This window comes from Salmo trutta, chromosome 37 (genome assembly GCF_901001165.1).
Source record: "Salmo trutta chromosome 37, fSalTru1.1, whole genome shotgun sequence".
In the NCBI taxonomy this organism is placed as follows: domain Eukaryota; kingdom Metazoa; phylum Chordata; class Actinopteri; order Salmoniformes; family Salmonidae; genus Salmo; species Salmo trutta.
In genome coordinates, this window is record NC_042993.1 from 10,337,501 (window position 1) to 10,359,882 (window position 22,382).

The 22,382-nt window shown below is 39.8% G+C and overlaps 1 protein-coding gene across 2 annotated transcripts; it reads right to left on the reverse strand.

Moving 5' to 3' along the window:
* Positions 1-1,761: 1,761 nt before the first annotated feature.
* Positions 1,762-22,173, reverse strand: LOC115176689 (carcinoembryonic antigen-related cell adhesion molecule 1-like). Of its 2 annotated transcripts, none has more exons than XM_029736887.1 (9): positions 21,935-22,173; positions 10,361-10,681; positions 3,927-4,202; positions 3,448-3,702; positions 3,109-3,224; positions 2,885-2,913; positions 2,496-2,578; positions 2,146-2,187; positions 1,762-1,990 (listed from the first exon to the last, which is right to left on the reverse strand). In XM_029736887.1, the coding sequence occupies exons 1-6, from the start codon at positions 21,978-21,980 to the stop codon at positions 2,902-2,904; spliced, it is 1,026 nt and encodes a 341-aa protein (XP_029592747.1). In that variant the 5' UTR covers positions 21,981-22,173; the 3' UTR covers positions 1,762-1,990; positions 2,146-2,187; positions 2,496-2,578; positions 2,885-2,901. The 2 variants fall into 2 exon arrangements, with proteins under 2 accessions (XP_029592747.1, XP_029592746.1); XM_029736886.1 differs by having other exon boundaries at positions 1,762-1,993.
* Between the last annotated feature and the right edge of the window lie 209 nt (positions 22,174-22,382).

Sequence of the window (22,382 nt, forward strand, 5' to 3'; positions counted from 1 at the left end):
AGCATGTGGGCACAACAGACTGGGATAATGTACACTGTTACCAAAGAAGAACATACAAGAAAGGTTGATCTAACATTTATTTGCACACTAGGGAGAAGAAAAATAACAATGAAGGTAAAATAATAACTTAGATCTGAACACTTCTCTTGCACCTCTCGCCACTCTGCAATTAACATCTCTGTTTGACCTCAGTGTCTTACCTAAAAGTACTGCCATGGTGAGAGAAACTACTGTAGCTGCTTCCATCTCGCCTAATATAACAAGTTTTGGTGATTCAGATTGAATCATCTGTCCAAACAAATAATAAGGGGTTTCAGTAATGCCCACTTATTTGTTTTGTTATCAAAATATTATATACAATTGATAGAAAATGTCTTCATAAGTGATACTGCAGCACAAGGGAACAAATTCCTAAACTGCATGATGCTGATTATATATTTAACAATACTGGACTTTGGTGTTGGGGGTGTTTAGTAAAACAAACAGTTTGATAATCCATCATTGTTAAAACACAACTTTCAAAACCTGAATTTGAAAGTGATTATATTTCCCCAGCTCCAACAAACAGTGTAAGGTTCAGGCTGTCTAAATAGAAGATTGTACCTTTAGATAGAAAACAGGTTAGTTTGAGATTCTTTCTCAGTAGGAGGGACTACATATCCTATAACTAACCACCACCATCAGGAGACAATATTGTTTAATTTATTCTTAATATAACATACATACAAAATATGCATTATTGACAAATAGTTATGGGAATGTTACTAATATCAATCCTGAAAACGTTTTTCTTTTTTATAAAGGTAGCGCTTTAAAAGTGATCCAAAACTGAATAACAATTGATTTATTTCCATTGCACTTTTCTTTGCTTACTTCTTCTTCTTTTTTTAGATCAATTGTCCCTCTGAAAAGGGGGAATCTGCAGTTTCTAAATCCATTTCTGGATTTAAAGATGTATACCTATTGATTCTTAAAGAATATAACTTAAAATGCCTCATGAGGTTCGTTCAACTGTAGTTCCCCATCAGATCCCAAACACTTGTTTTACTCCAATGTTTGTAAACAAATACTTTTATTAAACACTATATAGCATTAAAACGTAGTTAAAACTATAATTTTGATATCATGGATGGTCAGTCCTTGCATCCATAGCTCTGTTTATGAATTTGATAATGGTTGCATTTCTCCAGACCCATCCCTCAGCTGTTCATCAAAATAAGGGTGGGATTGTGCTTTGTTATGGTTTCAACTGCTGATTCCCCCTTCAAATCGCTCCTGAGAGTATTGCAATAGTGAGAGAAATTACTGTATCGTCTGCCATCTCTTCTGATGTTTTAAATGTCAGTGATTCAGACTGTAGGTCTGTCTCCACAAATAAGTATAGAAGACAAGGCTACAATAAGAGTGTTCTAAAGTAACACCAAAACCTGATATGAGGAAGAAATATGAAATCTATTCATCACTGCATAAAGGAACAAATGACCAAACTTCCCTATTTGTAGCACAAACCACACCTCCACTAACAATAATAAGGAAGCTGTGTGAGGTTTTAAATCCACTGAGCCTATTAACAATGTTGCTTTGCAGGATTTGACTGATAAACATAGTGGACTTTGGTCTTGAGGTATTTTTAGCTTCTGTGTCTTTTTGGCACTGTAATTAACAATACAGTACACAAAAAAAACTGTATTTACAGTACAGTTCTCACCTGTACCACCAGATGTAACCCTTATCGTTATGCTTTAATTTATGAAATTACTGTTCAGTGTTGTACCATCTACTTTTTATTAGCATGTTATTTTGTTACTTAAAGTACACAATAAATAGAACAATTAAACATAGCATGTGTGTATTGATTGTATTGTATTGATTATGTATATTATATTACAGATCCACACTGGGTGTTATCATGCAGGTTTTCTATGAGTTGATGATGGAACCCAGTAGAGAATGGTGGTTGAAAGGAGGTATTTTCCATTTAATTATCTTACTGCTAGATTGAAGGTAAGTGAAAAAAGAAAGGAACATTAACTTCCATTTATCAGCTATAATACGGCATGAATACCATTTAACATATAACACATAAATCTGTTGTTTTTACGGTTTTGCAGTCACATGGTGCCATGTGATCTAACACAAACTTACCATTATCCTAGTATCATAGGTACTTTTAAAGTCCTGCATTTCCTAATTTGGGATAAAGCTTAAATTAATAAAGGCATTAAATACTGTAGAAGGAACAGCCACAACAAAATGTGCCATGATAAAATACGAAAACTCAAAGTTCTGAACAAACTTTTACAGCGATCATATTATAATAAATCATGTAAATGGCTGTCAATGTCAAAAATGTAAACTTCCTGGATAACACTTTCACAGACAAACAGTCTTTGTATACTACATTTGTTGTTTAGAAAAGTAATCTTTATTACACTAAGATTGTAATAGAATACAGACATGCACAGACACATCCCAGGTAACCAGGTCTTACTTACTGTCAGGGGTAGAGGTGGGGATTGATTTTGTCTTGTGTTCTCATATACATGTGATGGGTTCTCATATACAGGTTGTTGAGTGCCTATAAGAGATACATAAATAGTAGGGGTTGTATAGATGTTGCTACAGTATCTTGTCTGCATTTGTTTGCATAAGCATTGTTACAGTATTAGGCATTAGTGGTTACATCGTTAGTCATAGTAGTGTTGTACTAAATCTGGTAATATGTATGAATCCATTTCATTTCTTTGTGGAAACTGTAAATTTCTCTGGATAATAGTGTCTGCTAATTGACTAAACATAAATGTAGAGTAAACATACATTTAAAAACCGTTAGTAATTTGAAATACCATAACAACCTGTAAGATTGGAGATACAGTATGCTTACCTCTTCGACGCATTGCCTCAGCATTGGTTCTGTATAAAACAAGAAAGGTTGCTGTTCAGAAAACTTCAAGAACATAATATTAGAGTCCTTTTTACAGTTTAGTGTTTTTGAAATACAACCTCTTTGTGACCAGTTTTCATCAATGTGGAAACTGAGCCAACATTTTCTACAAACTGCAGTGATAGAAAATAGCCTTGTTTGACTGAAATGTTTTTTTTACTTACCCATTTTTCCTGATGAAGAACACTGCAACACCAAATGCCACTCCCACAACCAGCAATAATCCAAACACAATACCAGTGATGGCACCAGCAGGCAGACCTAGTGATAGAGTCTTCTCCTGCAGAGACCAGAGACAAAACCATGCAGAGATGAGAGAAAGGCTACACAGTGAACAGGCAGTACTGCAAAATACAGTTCAAATGGGTATCAATTACAACACAACAAAGACAGCTAAAGGAATTATTTGCTAAAAATGCTAAAATAATGTTTGAGTAAATCATCTTGCATTAAACAATTTAATTACTATCTGATATTTCCTTTATAGCTTCTGATAACTTTACCTTTTAGTGTCATTTTATGGACCACAGATGTTTTGTTCCCAGTGACATAATTTGTTGCTGTACAGGTGTAATTCCCACTGTCAGAGAATTCACTCTTCTCTTTAGTGAACTCAGGTGAATGTCCTGGTATCTCTGTCTCATTGTGCATCCAGGTGTAACTAGCAGGGGGGTTGGAGTCAGCAGAGCAGGTTAATGTAAACTTCTGTCCTACTTCTATTTCAGTTGGACCCTTGATTTCCATACCATCAGGTCCATCTGTAACAAAAAACACCAGTTCACATTAGAAGTAGCCATATGTTTGTTAGTTGGTAATCAGTGTGAAGTTACACATTCAAACTGTTATATATATCCATATAATTACTTTGTGATATCTTGCGTATCCAGAATTCACACTGTGACTGTCAGATTTGAATGCAAAAAACAATAGTTAGAACACAGTAATTGTATGTCCAGGCTTATAGCAGAGTAGGACTACTTACAGTTTACAATGAGAATGTATTTAGCATCAGCGGTGCTGACAGGGTTGCTGACACTACACAGGTAGTGTCCATTGTCTGTTCTCTTCACAGGGTTTATGGACAGCACTCTCTTATCCTGAGAGATGATTAGGTTGCCACCAGCAGACAGAAGCTGACCATCCTTCATCCACTCTCTGGTGATGATGGAGCCAGAAGCATCACAGGTTAAGGTGACAGAACTGCCCTCGAGGATTGGAGTGTTTGGGAAAGTTATTATGGTAGTACCAGATATTGGTTCTGTGAAAGATAATGGTTATATGAATCAGATAGGTTGGTTTGATAATACAGATTGTAGTCTAGATTCTAATGTAGATTATATATTATATTGTCAAACAGTAACTGTTGTGTATTGATATTATAGTTTGTCCCTTTAGGGCACCTGTAACACACACCCCTCTGCCTACATACGTTGGAATGCTTGAAATGTTTTGTCCTGTGAAACGCATTAAACAATGCCCACGTTAGTTTCTACTCCTGTCTCATGTCCTGTCCTTATATTAGTTGTATAAGTAATACAGTTTGCTATACAGAAAAACTGTCGATGAGGAAGAAACGTTCTCACGTTTGTGATCATTATCTTCAGTAGAAAGTCTGAGTTTAATTAATTTTTTTTGCTGTTGAAAGATGCAAAGAAACTAGCTAGTTGAGTGATACTAGCTAGCTTCTGATGTCAAAGCAAGAAGAGCCTCGAGGGATAGGAAGAGTTTCGCTGAGGGAGAAAGTGAAGTCACTGTGAGTGAAAAAAAGACGGTCAGGGAGTAAGGGACAGTCTGAAAAGTGTGAGAAAGAATAAACTGAAAATGTCTGCGTTGGTTGGAAATATAGGAACATTTGATGAATCTGTGGAACAATGGAGTTCTTTCACAGAATGTTTTGAGTACTTTGTGTTGTGAAATGGAATTAAAAGCAGAAGTAGTTGTGCCAACATTTTTGACTGTTAAGGGAGAAAAAATATTATATCTACTCAGCAGTATAGTCACGCCTGATAAACCTGGTGATAAATCATATGATGAAATTGCGGCTACCTTAATGTAGCATGTATAATGAATAATTGAAGTACCAATTGACAGGCACATAAGGTCTAGTAGAGGCCCGGGACAAAATGTGTGTGTGTGTGTGTTTTAGTGGGCCTAAGATAACAACAAGTAGACTGTGCTGGACCCGGCAGCTGAGGAACTTGGAGTAACTTAGAGGATAAAGGGAGTGTATTTGGGAGAGTATTTGCATGGCCGGATAAAAAACGTACCCGATTTAAACTGCTTACTACTCTTGCCCAGAAACGAGAATATGCATATAATTAGTAGATTTGGATAGTAAACACTCTAAAGTTTCTAAAACTGTTTGAATGGTGTCTGTGAGTATAACAGAACTCATATGGCAGGCCAAAACCTGAGAAGATTCCATACAGGAAGTGGCCTGTCTGACAATTTGTTGTCCTTCTGTTGCATCTCTATCGAAAATACAGCATCTCTGCTGTAACGTGACATTTTATAAGGCTTCCATTGGCTCTCAGAAGGCGCCAGAAAGTGTAATGGGGTGTCTGCTGTCTCTGGGCAAAGAACAGCAGGAGAATTTGTGAGTGGTCAGCCTGGGGACAGTGACACTGGAGATGCGCGTTCATGAGAATTCTCAATTTTTTTCTTTCAGCCTTTGAATGAATACAACGTCGCCCGGTTGGAATATTATCGTTATTTTATGAGAAAAATAGCATAAAAATTGATTTTAAACAGCATTTGACATGCTTCGAAGTACGGTAATGGAATAATTTGAACTTTTTTGTCACAAAATGCGCTCGCGCGTCAACCTTCGGATAGTGACCAGAACGCACAAACAAAACAGAGCTATTTGAATATAATTATGGATTATTTGGAACCAAAACAACATTTGTTGTTGAAGTAGAAGTCCTGGGAGTGCATTCTGACGAAGAACAGCAAAGATAATCAAATTTTTCTAATAGTAATTCTGAGTTTAGGTTGTCCCAAACTTGGTGGGTGTCAAAATAGCTAGCCGTGATGGCCGGGCTATGTACTCAGAATATTGCAAAATGTGCTTTCGCCGAAAAGCTATTTTAAAATCGGACATAGCGAGTGCATAGAGGAGTTCTGTATCTATAATTCTTAAAATAATTGTTGTGTTTTTTGTGAACGTTTATCGTGAGTAATTTAGTAAATTCACCGGAATTTTGCGGGGGGTATGCTAGTTCTGAACGTCACATGCTAATGTAAAAAGCTGGTTTTTGATATAAATATGAACTTGATTGAACAAAACATGCATGTATTGTATAACATAATGTCCTAGGAGTGTCATCTGATGAAGATCATCAAAGGTTAGTGCTGCATTTAGCTGTGGTTTAGGTTTTTGTGACATATAGGCTTGCTTTGAAAATGGCTGTGTGATTATTTTGGCAGGGTACTCTCCTGACATAATCTAACGTTTTTCTTTCGCTGTAAAGCCTTTTTGAAATCGGACAATGTGCTTAGATTAACGAGAGTCTTGTCTTTAAAATTGTGTAAAATAGTCATATGTTTGAGAAATTGAAGTTATAGCATTTATGAGGAATTTGTATTTCGCGCCACGTGATTTCACTGGCTGTTGACTAGGGTGGGACGCAAGCATCCCACCTAGCCCAGGGAAGTTAACTACTAATTAATAATGTATTATTGATTATTTTACCTTTATTAGATAATTCTCTTATCAGAAACCAAGTCACCAAGCAGAGGAGTGTTGGTGCAGAAGTTGTGGCTAAAAGGGTCACATTGAACGTGCATGTAAAAACAAAAAGACACAATCAAACAAAAATACTGAATAAAGGAAAAGCGACTTCAGGAAGTGCAAAAAGAAAGTGCATAAAATGGAGCACACAGATGAACAAAGTGACCCTGTCTGAAGGGGAAGAATCTTTGCATGTTTTGTCCATTTCAGACAATGACCACGGGCACTGGGTGACACCGCTACCGGATGGAAAAGTAGTACGGATGCAAGTGGACACTGGAGCAGCCGTATCTTTGCTGTCTGAGGCTGTATACAAGGAGAAACTACATCACCTCACACCACAGCCCACAAAGATGATGCTGAGAACATGCGGTGAGATTGTTCCAGTGAGAGGAAGTGTGATTGTTACAGTGGAGCTCAACAATTAGAAGGTAAAGCTACCACTCTACATTGTGAAAGGCAACCATCCAGCATTGCTAGGACACACATGGCTGGAAAAGATCAAACTAAACTGGCAGGAAATTCACATGGTTGCAAAAGAGGACACAAACCTACAAGGCATATTGAGGAAACACGCGGATGTGTTCAAAGGACAATTTGGCAGCATGAAGGACATAACATGAAGGACATAACAGAAACCAGACAGCAAGCAAAAAGGCTTCAAAGCTAGACCTGTCCCATATGCCATAAAACCAAAAAGTTTAAACTGAGCTAAACAGACTAGCCGAGATTGGAGTATTGGATCCAGTGGATGTTAGTGAATGGGCTACACCTGTCGTTCCAGTCCTAAAAAAATATGGATCACTCAGACTCTGTGGTGATTTCAAAGTCACCATTAACCCAGTCTTGACTGCTGAAAAATATCCACTACCCCTCATTGACAACCTCTTTTCTGGTGTAGTTGGAGGACAGAAATTCTGTAAGAGACTTATGTCAGGCCTATCTTCAGATGCATGTGGATCAAGAGTCACAAGAACTGTTGACCATAGTGCCTCACAAAGGACTGTACAGGTACCGGAGGCTTCCTTTCAGAATCACCTCAGCTCTGCCTTGTTTCAGAGAGCTATGGACCAGATACTGAGCGGGCTCACTGGGGTCCAATGTTACCTCGATGATCTACTCATCACCGGCAAAGACGAGCAGGAGCCCCTGTGAAACCTGAATGTTACACTACAGAGACTATATTTATATGTATATATTCTTATTCCATCCCTTTACTTAGATTTGTGTGTATTAGCTAGTTGTTGTGGAATTGTTAGATTACTTGTTAGATATTACTGCACTGTCGGGAACTAGAAGCACAAGTCTTTCGCCACACTCGCAATAACATCTACTAGCCATGTGTATGTGACCAATAACATTTTTATTTTATTTGGAGGAGTACGGTCTGAGGGTCCGGAAGGCCTTCTGTTGAGTACCTGGGCCACGCCATCAATAGTTTGGGGCTTCACAAGGCTCCATCAAAGGTGAATTCCGTCGCAATAGCTCCATTCCCACAGAAAGTGAGTCAACTGAGATCATTCATTGGACTACTGACGTACTACGCAAAGTTTGTGCCGGACCGAGCTAATATGTTAAAGCCACTGCACAAACTTTTGAACAAAACCAAATAGTGGAAGTGGACAGACAGATGTGAGGAGGCCTTCAAGAAAGTGAAAACAGCCTTATCTCAGTCAGAGGCCCTAACCCACTTCAACCCGACTTGCCATTACAGTTGGCATGTGATGCATCGCCTTATGCCATTGGTGCTGTTGTTTCACACATCATGCCATCAGGTGAAGAAAGGCCAATTGCTTTCGCATCACGGACCTTAAGTGAGAAGTTAAGAAATTTCATCAGTTTCCATTTGGCCGACGATTCACACTGCTGAAGGACCATAGACCCCTCACCTCCATCTTAAGTCCCAACACCGGAATTCCATCGCTCGCAGCCAGCCGCATGCAGCGATGGGCATTACTGTTATTTGCTCACCAGTACGATATCAAGTACAGAAGTTCTGAGCAGCCCTGCAATGCAGACGGCCTCTCAAGACTTCCCTTACCTGTCACACACACTGAGCACTCCCAGGCTGAAATCTTCTACTTCAAGGAAGTGACGAGCGCCCCAGTTACGTCTGTCCAAGTGAAAAAGTTCACCCACACTGATCCAGTGATGTCTGAGGTTGTGTCCATTGCCAATCGTGGGAAAGGAGGAGAGCTGTCGGACATCCTAAAACCTTACCTAGTGAGGAGAAACAAGCTCACAGTTCAGTCGGGATGCCTGCTATGGGGCTTTCGAGTCATCATACCGCCACCACTGAGAAGGCAGGTGCTTGAAGAACTCCATTTAGGGCACTATGGCATGGTGCGAATGAAGGAGATTGCACGCAGCTACTTTTGGAGGCCAGGTTTGGACACAGCTATCGAAGACAAGGCCAAGTCATGTTCTGCATGTTTAAAGATGAGGAACATGCCTCAGGTAGTGCCACTACACCCATGGAACTTCCCAGAGGAGCCTTGGCAGCGAGTCCACATAAACAATGCAGGCCCACTGGAGGATCGTAGGTTCTTAGTGGTAGTTGACACACACAGCAAATGGCCTGAGAGAACCAGCGGAGAGAACCATTGAAATGCTACGGTTAATCTCCAGTCGCTTTGGATTGTCAACGCAACTCGATAATGGCCCCTAACTGGTGTCCGAAGAGTTTCAGTCATTCATGGAAGCAAATGGAATTCAGCACATGAAGTCAGCGCCATATCCCCCTGCAACAAACGGCCTTACTGAAAGATTTGTCCAGACGATGAAGTAAGCTTCAAAATCATCACAAGGGAATGGGCCCTTCGATAGGCGCCTAAACACCTTCCTGTTGACCTACAGAAACACCCCCATGCTAAAACCAAACCATGATGAGAAGACAGCTTCACACGCAACTCGACCTCCAAAGACTAAACAGGTTGTACAGACACAACAGAGAGGACAGGTGGAGAAACGGAGCAAAGCAAAATACAATATTCAGTGCATGGCTACAGTAACACACATTTTCATCAACACAGCAGAATGGAGCATGTAAAAATACCTGTAAGTGTAATTTAGAAGAGCTCACAGGTGGCATTAATGACAAATAGATTTGGAACCAGCAGGACCTAACTGTTCCATATCTCAAACAATTTTTTTGCAACAAAGCAGTTATCATAACTTGAGGGCCAAGTAGGCCATCACAAGCTGATCATGACTATCTTCATTCTGAGTGGTACTGAGTGTGTCTATTCTAAAATGTACCTAACACACCTTTATTTCATCAAAGATGCTGACATTAATACAAATAATTGTGCTCTAGGCAGGTAACAGATTTGGCCTTGTTCACCAACATCATACACTAGTGATATGCAAAACATATAAATAACATAATTGGAAGTGGGAAGAGATGGACAGAAATAATTGTTCACACTGATTGATATCGTTGGATTTGAGAAACACCTACTATGCAAAAGCAAGGACAAACACTTGTGTGTGTTTTACTTCAAAACTATTTACTATAATGTGGTGTCAGCGTTATGATATAGTAGAATGGTATATGTATGGCTGTGAAATGTTTCTGCAGTCCAGCCTTACAATTAAGTATGTAGACTGATGATGTGAAACCTAAAGCTAGAACATGGAAGGGAAAGTATTGACTGATAAAAGTAGAATACAAAACATCTTACCATACACTTCCAGTTTGGTGTTTTCATCCACTGATACTGCTTCAGGTGTTACAATGGTCACTGTGTATTGTCCACTGTCGGTCAGAACAAGATTCATGAGCTCCACGGATCCTGACGATCTGTCCAGATTGATTCTGTCTCTGTATCCATCTTCAGGATTGAAAATGTCAGAATTGCTGATATAGTTGAACATAGCTGTACCATTAACTCTCATTTGTAATGTTAGAAATGGCTGGTCTGATGCTCTGTTAAATGTCACGTTCCCTCCAACCTTCCCAAGTAGGAGCCCGTCTGGTAACACACCTGCTCCATAACAAGACCCTAGGGAGGCAAGAACAGGTTTGAGTAACAATATGTGTCGACTTTACTGTACTAGACAAGTGATCCTGTCTCTGTATGTCGGATGAATTACGTCAATTCACACATGGCCACGGATGTCAATGATATGGCTGGATAAGAGATACAAATGCCACCTAACCATACCTATCTTTAAATTGGCTAAATCAACCCCTCTTGTTATAGTAAATTCAAATGAATGAGACAACGATCACAGCAGCATTTGCCTAAGTTTATATCAGCATCCTTATTTTTCATTTTGGGTCGAAAAGTAACGTTGTACATTAAGTTGCTCCTATTTCTCTAACTACACAGTAATAACTAGTAACATCATAGTAGTTACATAGGAATTTCTATGTAGGCCGATTTACATGGTAATAGAGTTTAGCGGTATTGGTTATAAGACAATTGGAACCAGGAGTGTGTAATTACAAATCCACTTGCTGAAGGTTATTCAAAATGTCTAATTACTAATGATCTATTTTATGTTACGGGTGATTCTCTGGATGTCACTTTCCAATAGGTAAACAACCATACCTTCTGCACATGCTACTTTATGGTGAAAGGCCTGTTGTACAAGTCTTTGTCGGCTGTAACTATAAACGACAAGATCGACAGGCGTTCTTTTTTTTTAGCTTTTCATGCTACGATAGGGCAGCATATACAGTACCAGTCAAAAGTTTGGACACACCTACTCATTCAAGATTTTTCTTTATTTTTACTATTTTATACATTATAGAATAATAGTGAAGACATCAAAACTATGAAATAACACATATGGAATCCTGTAGTAACCAAGAAAGGGTTAAACATATCAAAATATATTTTAGATTCTTCAAAGTAGTCACCCTTTGCCTTCACAACAACTTTGCACACTCTTGGCATTCTCTCAACCACCTTCATGAGGTAGTCACCTGCAATGCATTTCAATTAACAGCTGTGCCTTGCTAAAAGTTAATTTGTGGGATTTATTTGATTCTTAATGCATTTGAGTCAATCAGTTGTGTTGTAACAAGGTAGGGTTGGTATACAGAAGGTAGCCCTATTTGGTAAAATACCAAGTCCATATTATGGTAAGAACAGCTCAAATAAGCAAAGAGAAATGACAGTCCATCATTACTTTAAGACATGAAGTTCAGTCAATGGGGAACATTTCAAAAACGTTGAAAGTTTCTTCAAGTGCAGTCGCAAAAACCATCAAGCGCTATGATGAAACTAGCTCTCATGAGGACCGCCACAGGAAAGGAAGACTCAGAGTTACCTCTGTTGCAGAGGATAAGGTTTTTATTTTTTTATTTAACCTTTATTTAATTATTAAGCAAGTCAGGTAAGAACAAAATCTTATTTACAATGAAGGTCAACCAAAGGACAAAACACACATCACAACAAGAGAGACACCCCAACACTACATAAAGAGAGACCTAAGACAACAACATAGCATGGCAGCAATACATGAAAACACGGCATGGTAGCAACCAAACATGACATGAACAATATAGCAACACCACATGGCAGCAGCACAACATGTTACTGTAGCAGCACAAAACATGGTACAAACATTATTGGGCACAGACAACAGCACAAAGGTCAAGAAGGTAGAGACAACAATACATCACGTGAAGCAGCCACAAGTGTCCATGATTGAGTCTTTGAATGAAGAGATTGAGATAAAACAATCCAGTTTGAGTGTTTTTTAAAGATTGTTCTAGTCGCTAGCTGCAGTGAATTGAAAATTGGAGTGACCCAGGGATGTGTGTGCTTTGGGGACCTTTAACCTGTCTGGGCTAGGGGGCAGTATTTTCACGGCCGGATGAAAAACGTACCCAAATTAAACAGGTTACTACTCTTGCCCACAAACTAGAATATGCATATTATTAGTAGATGTGGATAGAAAACACTCTGAAGTTTCTAAAACTGTTTGAATGGTGTCTGTGAGTATAACAGAACTCATTTGGCAGGCAAAAACCTGAGAAAAAGTCAACCAGGAAGTGGAGGATCTGAGAATTGTAGTTCTTCTTTCTAGTCCCTTTCGAAACTACAGTATCCGTGGGGTTACTTTGCAATTCCTAAGGCTTCCATTGGCTGTCTAAAGCCTTCAGAAAGTGGTTTGAGCATTCTCCTGTCACTGGGCAGATAATAGGAGCTCAGTTTCTGAGTGGACTGCCTGGCAACAAAGGGATTGGATATGCTCGATCCCGCGAGCACGCCGTTCCTTCTTTTTTCTCCTTGAATGAATATGCTATTGTCCGGTTGGAAAATGATCGCAACTTTACGTTAAAAATACCATAAAGATTGATTTTAAACAGCGGTTGACATGCTTCTAAGTACAGTAATGGAACATTTAGACTTTTCGTCTCTGGTACCGTGCTCGCGCGTTATGCCTTTGGATAGTGCTCTGAACGCACGAACAAAACGGAGGTATTTGGACATAAATATGTATTATTTCGAACAAAAAGAACATTTCTTGTGGAAGTAGCAGTCCTGGGAGTGCATTCTGACAAAGATCAGCAAAGGTAAGAGAATATTTCTAATACTAATTCTGAGTTTAGATTTCCCCGAAGTTGGCTGAGCTATGTACTCAGAATATTGAAAAATGTGCGTTCTCCGTAAAGCCATTTTAAAATCTGACAAAGCGGTTGCATCCAGGAGTAGTCTATCTATAATTCTTTAAATAATTGTTATATATTTTGTCAACGTTTATGATGAGTATTTTTGTAAATTCATGTGCATATTCCCCGGGCGTTTTGGTGGGAATACATTTTCTGAACATCACACGCCAATGTAAAATGCTGTTTTTGGATATAAATATGAACTTTATCGAACAAAACATACATGTATTGTGTAACATAATGTCCTAGGAGTGTCATCTGATGAAGATCATCAAAGGTTAGTGCTTCATTTAGCTGTGTTTTGGGTTTTATTGACACATGTCCTTGCTTGGAAAATGGCTGTGTGATTATTTTTGTCTATGTACTCTCCTAACATAATCTAATGTTTTGCTTTCGCTGTAAAGCCTTTTTGAAATCGGACAATGTAGTTACATCAAGGAGAAGTGTATCTTTAAAATGGTGTAAAATAGTTGTATGTTTGAGAAAGTTGAATTATGACATTTAGTTGTTTTTGAATTTGCCGCCCTGATATTTCACTGGCTGTGTCCCCCAGGTGGGAAGCTAGCATCCCATGTAGCCCTGAGAAGTTAATAGAATGTGACTGGCAGAACGGGTGTTGTAGGTGGAGGATGAGGGCTGCAGTAGATACCTCAGATAGGGGGGAGTGAGGCCTAAGAGGGTTCCATAAATAAGCATCAACCAGTGTGTCTTGCGACGGGTATACAGAGACGACCAGTTTACAGAGTGGTATTGAGTGCAGTGATGTGTCCTATAAGGAGCATCGGTGGCAAATCTGATGGCCGAATGGAAAAGAACATCTAGCTGCTCGAGAGCACCCTTACTTGCCAATCTATAAATTACATCTCCGTAGTTGAGCATGGGTAGGATGGTCATCTGAATCAGGGTTAGTTTGGCAGCTGCGGTGAAAGAGGAGAGATTACAATAGAGGAAACCAAGTCTAGATTTAACCTTAGCCTGCAGCTTTCATATGTGCTGATGTACCATCTAGCCATACTCCCAAGTACTTGTTTGAGGTGACTACCTCAAGCTTTAAACCCTCAGAGGTAGTAATCACATCGGTGAGGAAAGGGGCATTCTTCTTACCAAACCACATGACCATTGTTTTGGAGGTGTTCAGAACAAGGTTAAGGGTGGAGAAAGCTTGATGGACACTAAACAAGCTTTGTTGTAGAGCATTTAACCTCTCTGGGGTATGTGGGACGCACTATTCAACAGCCAGTGAAATAGCAGGGTGCCAAATTCAAAACAACAAAAATCTCATAATTCAAATTTCTCAACATACAACTATTATATCCCATTTTAAAGATACACTTCTCGTTAATCCAACCACATTGTCCGATTTCAAAAAGGCTTTATGGCGAAAGCATAGCATTAGATTATGTTAGGACAGTACCTATACAAAAATAACCACACAGCCATTTTCCAAGCAAGGAGAGGCGTCAGAAAAACCAGAAATACAGCTAAAATGAATCACTAACCTTTGATGATCTTCATCAGATGGCACTGATAGGACTTCATGTTACACAATACATGTATGTTGTGCTCGATAAAGTTCATATTTATATCCAAAAACCCGCATTTTACATTGGTGTGTAATGTTCAGAAATGTTTTGCATCCCAAAACTTCCGGTGAATGAGCACATCAATTTACAGAAATACTCATCATAAACGTTGATAAAATATTAAACTGTTATTCAAAGAATTATAGATACACTTCTCCTTAATGCAACCGCTGTGTCAGATTTCAAAAAAACTTTCAGCGAAAGCACACTTTGCAATAATCTGAGTACGACGCTCAGACACGAAACCAAACCCGCCATTTTGTGGTGTCAATAAAACTCAGAAATAACATTAGAAATATTCACTTACCTTTGATGATCTTCATCAGAATGCACTCCCAGGAATCCCAGTTCCCCAATAAATGTTCATTTGTTTCGATAAAGTCAACTCTGACATGGTGAGGTTCGTTGATGGTTCTGCTTATATAGATCAAAGCACAGGGAAGAAACATGTAGGATTTCTGTAGTAGATGTGGCAGGTGATATTGAGGTCCACCTACCAGACCATTTATCAGCGTAACAGACAGATTTATTAGCTCTGACCACAGCTTGTGAATTGGGGTAAGGGAAGGCCCTTACTTTCTACTCAGATGCAGCATATGCTAGTGGGATATGGAAGGCTAATACCACAGGCACACCTATTAAAAAATACCTTATGTTGAACAGTTGATTGAAGCTATGCGAAAACCTAACACATTGGCTATTGTTAAGGTTGAGGCACACACAGGTTGGTGTGATTGTGCTTGAATTGGTAACAGCATAGCGGATGAGGTGGCCAAGATGACTGTTTCCCATTGTCACACACAGGCATTTTATTTTTTGTCGTTTGTGTCAACTGAAACTACTGATCTCGAGAAAAAGCAGCAGGCTGATATTCTCAATCACCAAGTGTGGAGGGAGAGAGGGTGTGCTCTCTGTCCTAGGTCTGGCTTATGGCTACATCCTTTGTCTGGCATGACCTGTTTACCATCAACCATGATCTTTAATATTTGCCGATTGGCTCATGGATTGAGCCATTCGTCAAAGGGGGGATTTAGGAGGAGGAGGAGGAGAAGAATTAGGAGAAGATTTCGGCCAAATGGTTTTGCCAAAATTTGATTCAGCATGTAAAAAATTAAAAATTAAAAAACAGTTAAATTATCGTTGCGCGACATGTTTGTTATATAACATAGATAAGGGAACTCCACTGAAAGCAGAGAAGTTCCCCACTCCAAAAGGACCTTTTGTCCACCTAGCTATGGATTTCATAGACATGGTAGAGCGAAAAGAAAGAAAAAGATACTGCCTGGTGATAATTGACAGGTTTAGCAGGTGGGTGGAACCATCCCACAACCAACTGTTATGCGCGAACAGTTGCAAAATTGCTAGTTAGGGAAATTATACTCCGGTTTGGAGTGCCTGAGGTTTGTCTGCAGACAATGGGACCCATCTCATAGAAAATGTCTCATAGAAAATGAGTAACGGGAGTTACAGAGAGGGCTAATTAAATGATCAAAGGGGGATTGTAAAAGCCTGCCATTCCACAAAAATGAGCTGGGTGGAATGCTTGCCCTTGTCCTCATGAAAATGTGCAGCAGACTTAACAAAAGTATTGGGTGTACACCTTATGAGATGTTAACAAGATGACCAATGAACACCCCAGGGGTGAGACCTATGACTGACCGACAGATAGACATAACTAAGACATAGTGTGACCATTTTGAGTACAAGAAGGAACTAACTTCTGTTGTAAGTTTTCTCCACTCTCACACTAGGAAAGCAGCAAAACCAATCCCAGAGTTCCAGATGGCACCATCTCTCCCATTCCAGGCTTCTCCCAGGTTGGCAACCATCCTGCTTAGAGGACACAGAGAAGGAAAGAGGCTGAGACCCACCGATGAGGAGGGGCCAGAGGAGAAAAGGGGGAGACCACAGCCAGAGGGCCGAGACCAAAGGCCAGAAAAACCAACAGAAGGTTCAGCCACAGAACCTGATGAGTCATCAGATGTCGAGGACACCATCATACACACACACACTATGGTTGTGAAACAAGAAAATCGCAACCATGGAAACACACATGCAGGATATCTGTTGCTCTCCAAATCCTACTCGTTCCCTTTGTGCATGGGGATGTGGAGAATAATAAATGGATGAAGGCAGTGACATACTGCATCCTGATGTTGGTCACTAGGGGGAAGGAAGCAGCATGGGAAGGTGGATTATACAATAGGGCAACAGGTAATAGTCCAGATGCAGCTAAAGAATTTGAGAGTGGATCCATTGAGACTAAATAGCTAAGGTGGACGAAGGTTCCTAGCGTACAACCAGGTAACATTTCCCAGCTGATTAAATGCATAGGACCTCCAAAAGTTCAATGGAGGGAGTATCTGACGGGTAGTAGATGATGTGTTGACAGGATTAAAAACCCACAATAACTCCCCCTGTTTGTATCTGCAACTCAGGGAATGTGGATGTAGGAAACACCACCACACAGGCCTAAAAACGGATACCAGTCGTTTTGATGTACTGGATGGGCAACAATTGATAACTAGGGTAAATATGGCAAACATACGCAAAGGCATGGGGACACCTCCGGATCATCTCTGGATCTGTGGGGGTAATGGCTACATTTTCCTCCCCATGGGATGGAAAGGGTGTTGTTATCTGGGGAAAACTGAACTGGCAGCAGCAACATTACCTGCTTGTGAGCTGCTGAACAGTTCTTTGCAAATTAGTTTCAGATCGAATGGCAGAGCTAAAAGAGCATAGGCTCAAAATAATGAGGCTTATGGACATGTGCTGTCTCAGGTAGAGATGGCAGCCCTAGTAATCTTTCCAGGTGCAGGAGTTGTTGTAAAGGGTAAGGGGATTATCAATTTGACATACTCCATGCAGGCCCTTACTAATTTGATAGTACAGGGTTTTACTCAATTGTCACTAAATGTGCAGAATTGGTAGGCAGTAGAGACCAGAGACAAAATGGCACATATTGGCTAAAGACAGAGGGGCCTACAGGTCTTTGGAATAGACGATGAGGATTACTGTGTCATGTTGCTTCCTGACTCCTCTGACAACATGACAGCTATTATTAATGACCTGGCTAAATTAGGTTGTACTCTGGGAAAAGCTGACAACACCATCTTTGACCAAATTGGACACTGGTTTAAGGGTGTATTTTCACGTGATGGGAAAGGTAATGATATTCCTGGCTGCCATGATTGTTCCACTTCTGGTAGGACTATTGTGCTTTGCTGTTGCTTTCTGTATAATAAAGTGCTTGGCTAAAAAGACTGTTGAACATTTGGGGATTTGAGGTGGTCACAAGAAGGGAGCATACTTACTTAATGTGGTAGAAGAAAGGAGGAGGAATGGGAGTATAGACAGACTCACCCCACCCCCACCAGAATTCCAGGAACCTCAGGAGTTGTTTCTCCCTTTAGCAGGCCATCCCTGGGATCAAATTGATCCGAGGGATTGCCAAATCTGTTTGATTTCAGAGGAGAATGTTATGATTGATGGTGTGAGACTCTGGGTGAGTCTCAAAGGGGGGAATGATGGGTTCATGATAGGGGCTGCACCAAATGTTTGATGTATTATAATAATTGATAATGCTATGTTGTATTAATAGAAGGGGAGGGGCTATGGGACCCCCCCTCCTCCACATTTATAGGGTCCTAGACTACAGATTAACAATATATATTCATTATAAGGTTTAGAATTGTTCCACAGTCTTTTCTAAGACTCAGAAAAATGGAACCAACACTATTCATAAAAAGCATTGCCTAATGTGAACCATGCCTCGAACTAAAGAGATCTCAGAAGACCTAAGATTAATAATTGTTGACTTGCGTAAAGCTGGAAAGGTTACAAAAGTATCTCTGAAAGCCTTGATGTTCATCAGTCCACGATAAGACAAGTTGTCTATAAATGTAAAAAGTTCAACACTGTTGTTAGATTGGCTGTCCTGCAAAGATTACTGCAAGAGCACAGAGCAGAATGCTCAATGAGGTTAAGAAGAATCCTAGAGTGTCAGCTAGACTTACATACATCTCTGGAACATGCTAACATGTCGGTTAACGAGTTTACAATATGTAAAACACTAAACAAGAATGGTGTTCATGGGAGGACACCACAGAAGAAGCCACTGCTGTCCAAAAAAAACATTGCTACATGTATGAAGTTCACAACAGAGGACTTTGATGTTCCACAGCTCTACTAGCAAAATATTCTTTGGACAGATTAAACTAAAGTAGAGTTTTTTGGAAGGAACACACAACACTATGTGTGGAAAAAAAGGCACAGCACACCAACATCAAAACCTCATCCCCACTGTAAAGTATGGTGGAGGGAGCACCATGGTTTGGGGCTGCTTGGCTGCCTCAGGGCCTGGACAGTTTGCTATCATCGACAGAAAAATTAATTAGCAAGTTTATCAAGACATGTTGCAGGAGAATGTATGGCTATCTGTACGCCAATTGAAGCTCAACAGAAGTTGGGTGAACAACGACCCAAAACACAGAAGTAAATCAACAACAGAATGGTTTCAACAGAAGAAAATACACCTTCTAGAGTGGCCCGGTCAGAGTCCTGACCTCAACCCGATTTGAGATGCTGTGACATGACCTCAAGAGAGCGAATCACAACAGACATCCCAAGAATATTGCTGAACTGAAACAGTTTTGTAAAGAGGAATGGTCCAAAATTCCTCCTGACCGTTGTGCAGGTCTGATCCGCAACTACAGAAAACATTTGGTTGAGGTTATTGCTGTCAAAGGAGGGTCAACCAGTTACTAAATTTAAGGGTTCACATATTTTTTCCACCCTGCACTGTGAATGTTTACATGGTGTGTTCAATAAAGACATGAAAACATATCATAGTTAGTGTGTTATTAGTTGAAGCAGACTGTGTTTGTCTATTGTTGTGACTTAAATGAAGATCAGATCACATTTTATGACCAATTTATGCAGAAATCCAGGTAATTCCAAAGGGTTCACATACTTTTTCTTTCCCCTGTACATTAACCTGAGTTATATGCAGCCCCTTCTTTGTCAAGTTAAGATAAATAGAACAAGTATTTGTTATAGTTGAAGTTGTCATGATACACTACAACACACAAACTCAGATTTGAATATTGGATTAAAATAGCCAGGGAGTTACTCTAGAGTCCCGATACAGTTGCGCGTTGATGTAAAGTTAATTCACCACCAAGGAGACTTGTCTTTTCAGGCAACACTTTTTTTTCATGATGGGATACAGTTTTTTTCTCCTTTCATTGATCTCTGTGGGGAAGTGATCATTCATTTCAAAATCAGTGTTTCTGCGTTATCTGCCTCCGCTCTTCGCCATTTCCTTTTGCTTAAAATGTTCTAAACATACAATAATAGCAACATCTGTGGGCAGTTTCAGTTGAGTTGACATAAAGTCTCAGACAGTGTCCTCACAGCTTCTGCGGTTATCATTCTCCAGTATTCCTGAAAATATGCATAGAACGACACTGTACATCAAGCAAGGTTCTCCCTTTGCACCACCTCCACCTTGCCATGAATATAGTCTACAGTACGTTTGAGCACCTTGTTCTCTTTCCTTGGATCATCAATCTGAAAAGGTCTGAATTCTAAGCTGGCACATAATGCATTGATGTCCTCTCAGGAAATATTTTTGTTTTGTTTTTGACACATATTTAACCCCTTTTTTGGGGTAGGCACAAAACTACTGTACCTTCATACTTCCATAATTTTTTAAAAACAAGTACCAGTTACCTTCAGATGAGTCCTGTGACACTTGTGAGGGTCGTAGAGCAAAATGAGAACCTCCCCTTTCCACAGTCGGGTCACCTTCGTTTGTAGCTCAAAAGGTTTAGATGCTACAAACAGCATGTTGGCACATCGACGGAACCGACTCCAGACGAGCCTTCATTTGTGGGTGGTCATAGAGCAAAGCGAAGAACAACATCTTGTCATGAGAATCTCCCCTTTCTATAATTGTTTTTAGGGCAACACATTCGGACGCTAAATACATTTTTGTGAGAAGACGATTTTCGAGATGTCTTGTTACAAGTCTTGTTACCAGGTCCTAGTCTTTAAGACCATATAAACCCTGGGACTACCTGGATTTTTGTTTATACTGGCCCTGTATAGTTACCAGGCCTCAGTGTCCGGTGTGGTGTGAAGTCACAAGCTCTACTGGTCGGCTACAAAGTAGCAACCTAGCGGTGCCATAAGGTCTTCCCTAGAAAGCCTATGTACATTTGATCGCCAGAAAGCCAAACCCCCAAAATATGTTAGTTCGTTTATTCGTTTAAAATGAGTTTATTATTATCAGGTTCGTTTCCCACTGTGAATGATTTAAAAGTTGGCTACACATCGAGAAACTGTATTAAATAGTGATCCATTCCAACTACTACATTTGTCATCAAACTTGCTGACAAACACCATTTACGGGCCAGCAGGCCATGAGGAGGCACCATAGACATTGAGGTTGACTGTCTCAGGCAGGATGAAAATGACTACATCAACCATAATCCTTTGCTAGTTATGGACACTATCACCATGATCATTCAGCAATATGGCATGCTTCAAATTCAAGTACTCCCGGCTTCATGCACCATCAGGAATTTTCTATAGGAATATGTGGATGACGTCAGTGCTATCACTATCTACTGGTTTTAATGTCTATGGTAGTTATATGTAACAATGCCACATTTTGGTTGGAATTATTAACGTGGTAATTCACAGATGACTTTCAAACATGTAATTACAAAACATAATATATCATAAGTCCTTAAACATGTGGAAAAACCTTGAGCAAGTGGATTTGTAATTACACAGTCCTTGTTCCAATGTGTGTAGTTACATAGTATTAGGAGCAACTTAATGTTACCAAAGAAGAACATACAAGAAGGGTTGATCTAACATTTATTTGCACACTAGGGAGAAGAAAAATAACTATGAAGGTAAAATAATAACTGAAAGCTAAACACTTCTCTTGCACCTCTCGCCACTCTGCAATTAACATCTCTGTTTGACCTCAGTGTGTCTGTGTCTGTTGAGAATGCAAGGTGAAGTCTTACCTAAAAGTACTGCCATGGTGAGAGAAACTACTGTAGCTGCTTCCATATCGCCAGATGTAACAAGTGTTGTTGATTCAGATTGAATATGTCCAAACAATTAATAAGGGTATTCAGTCATCCCAGACTCTGTGCTTTGTGATTAAAATATTAAATACAATTTTGATAAAATGTATTCACAAGTGAGACTGCAGAACAAGTGAACAAACTACTAAACTCCTATGACACTTCAACAAGGAAGTTGTGTGGGATTTTCCCTGTCATACAGTGTTGCCCTCTACTCGTATAACACTATGCTGATTAAATATTTAACAATACTGGACTTTGGTGTTGAGGTGTTAAATAACTTCTCTAGGGCCAGTGGGACGGTTTCGTCCCACCTACGTAACAGCCAGTGGAATCCCGTGGCACGTTATTCAAATACCTTACAAATGCTATAACTTCAATTTCT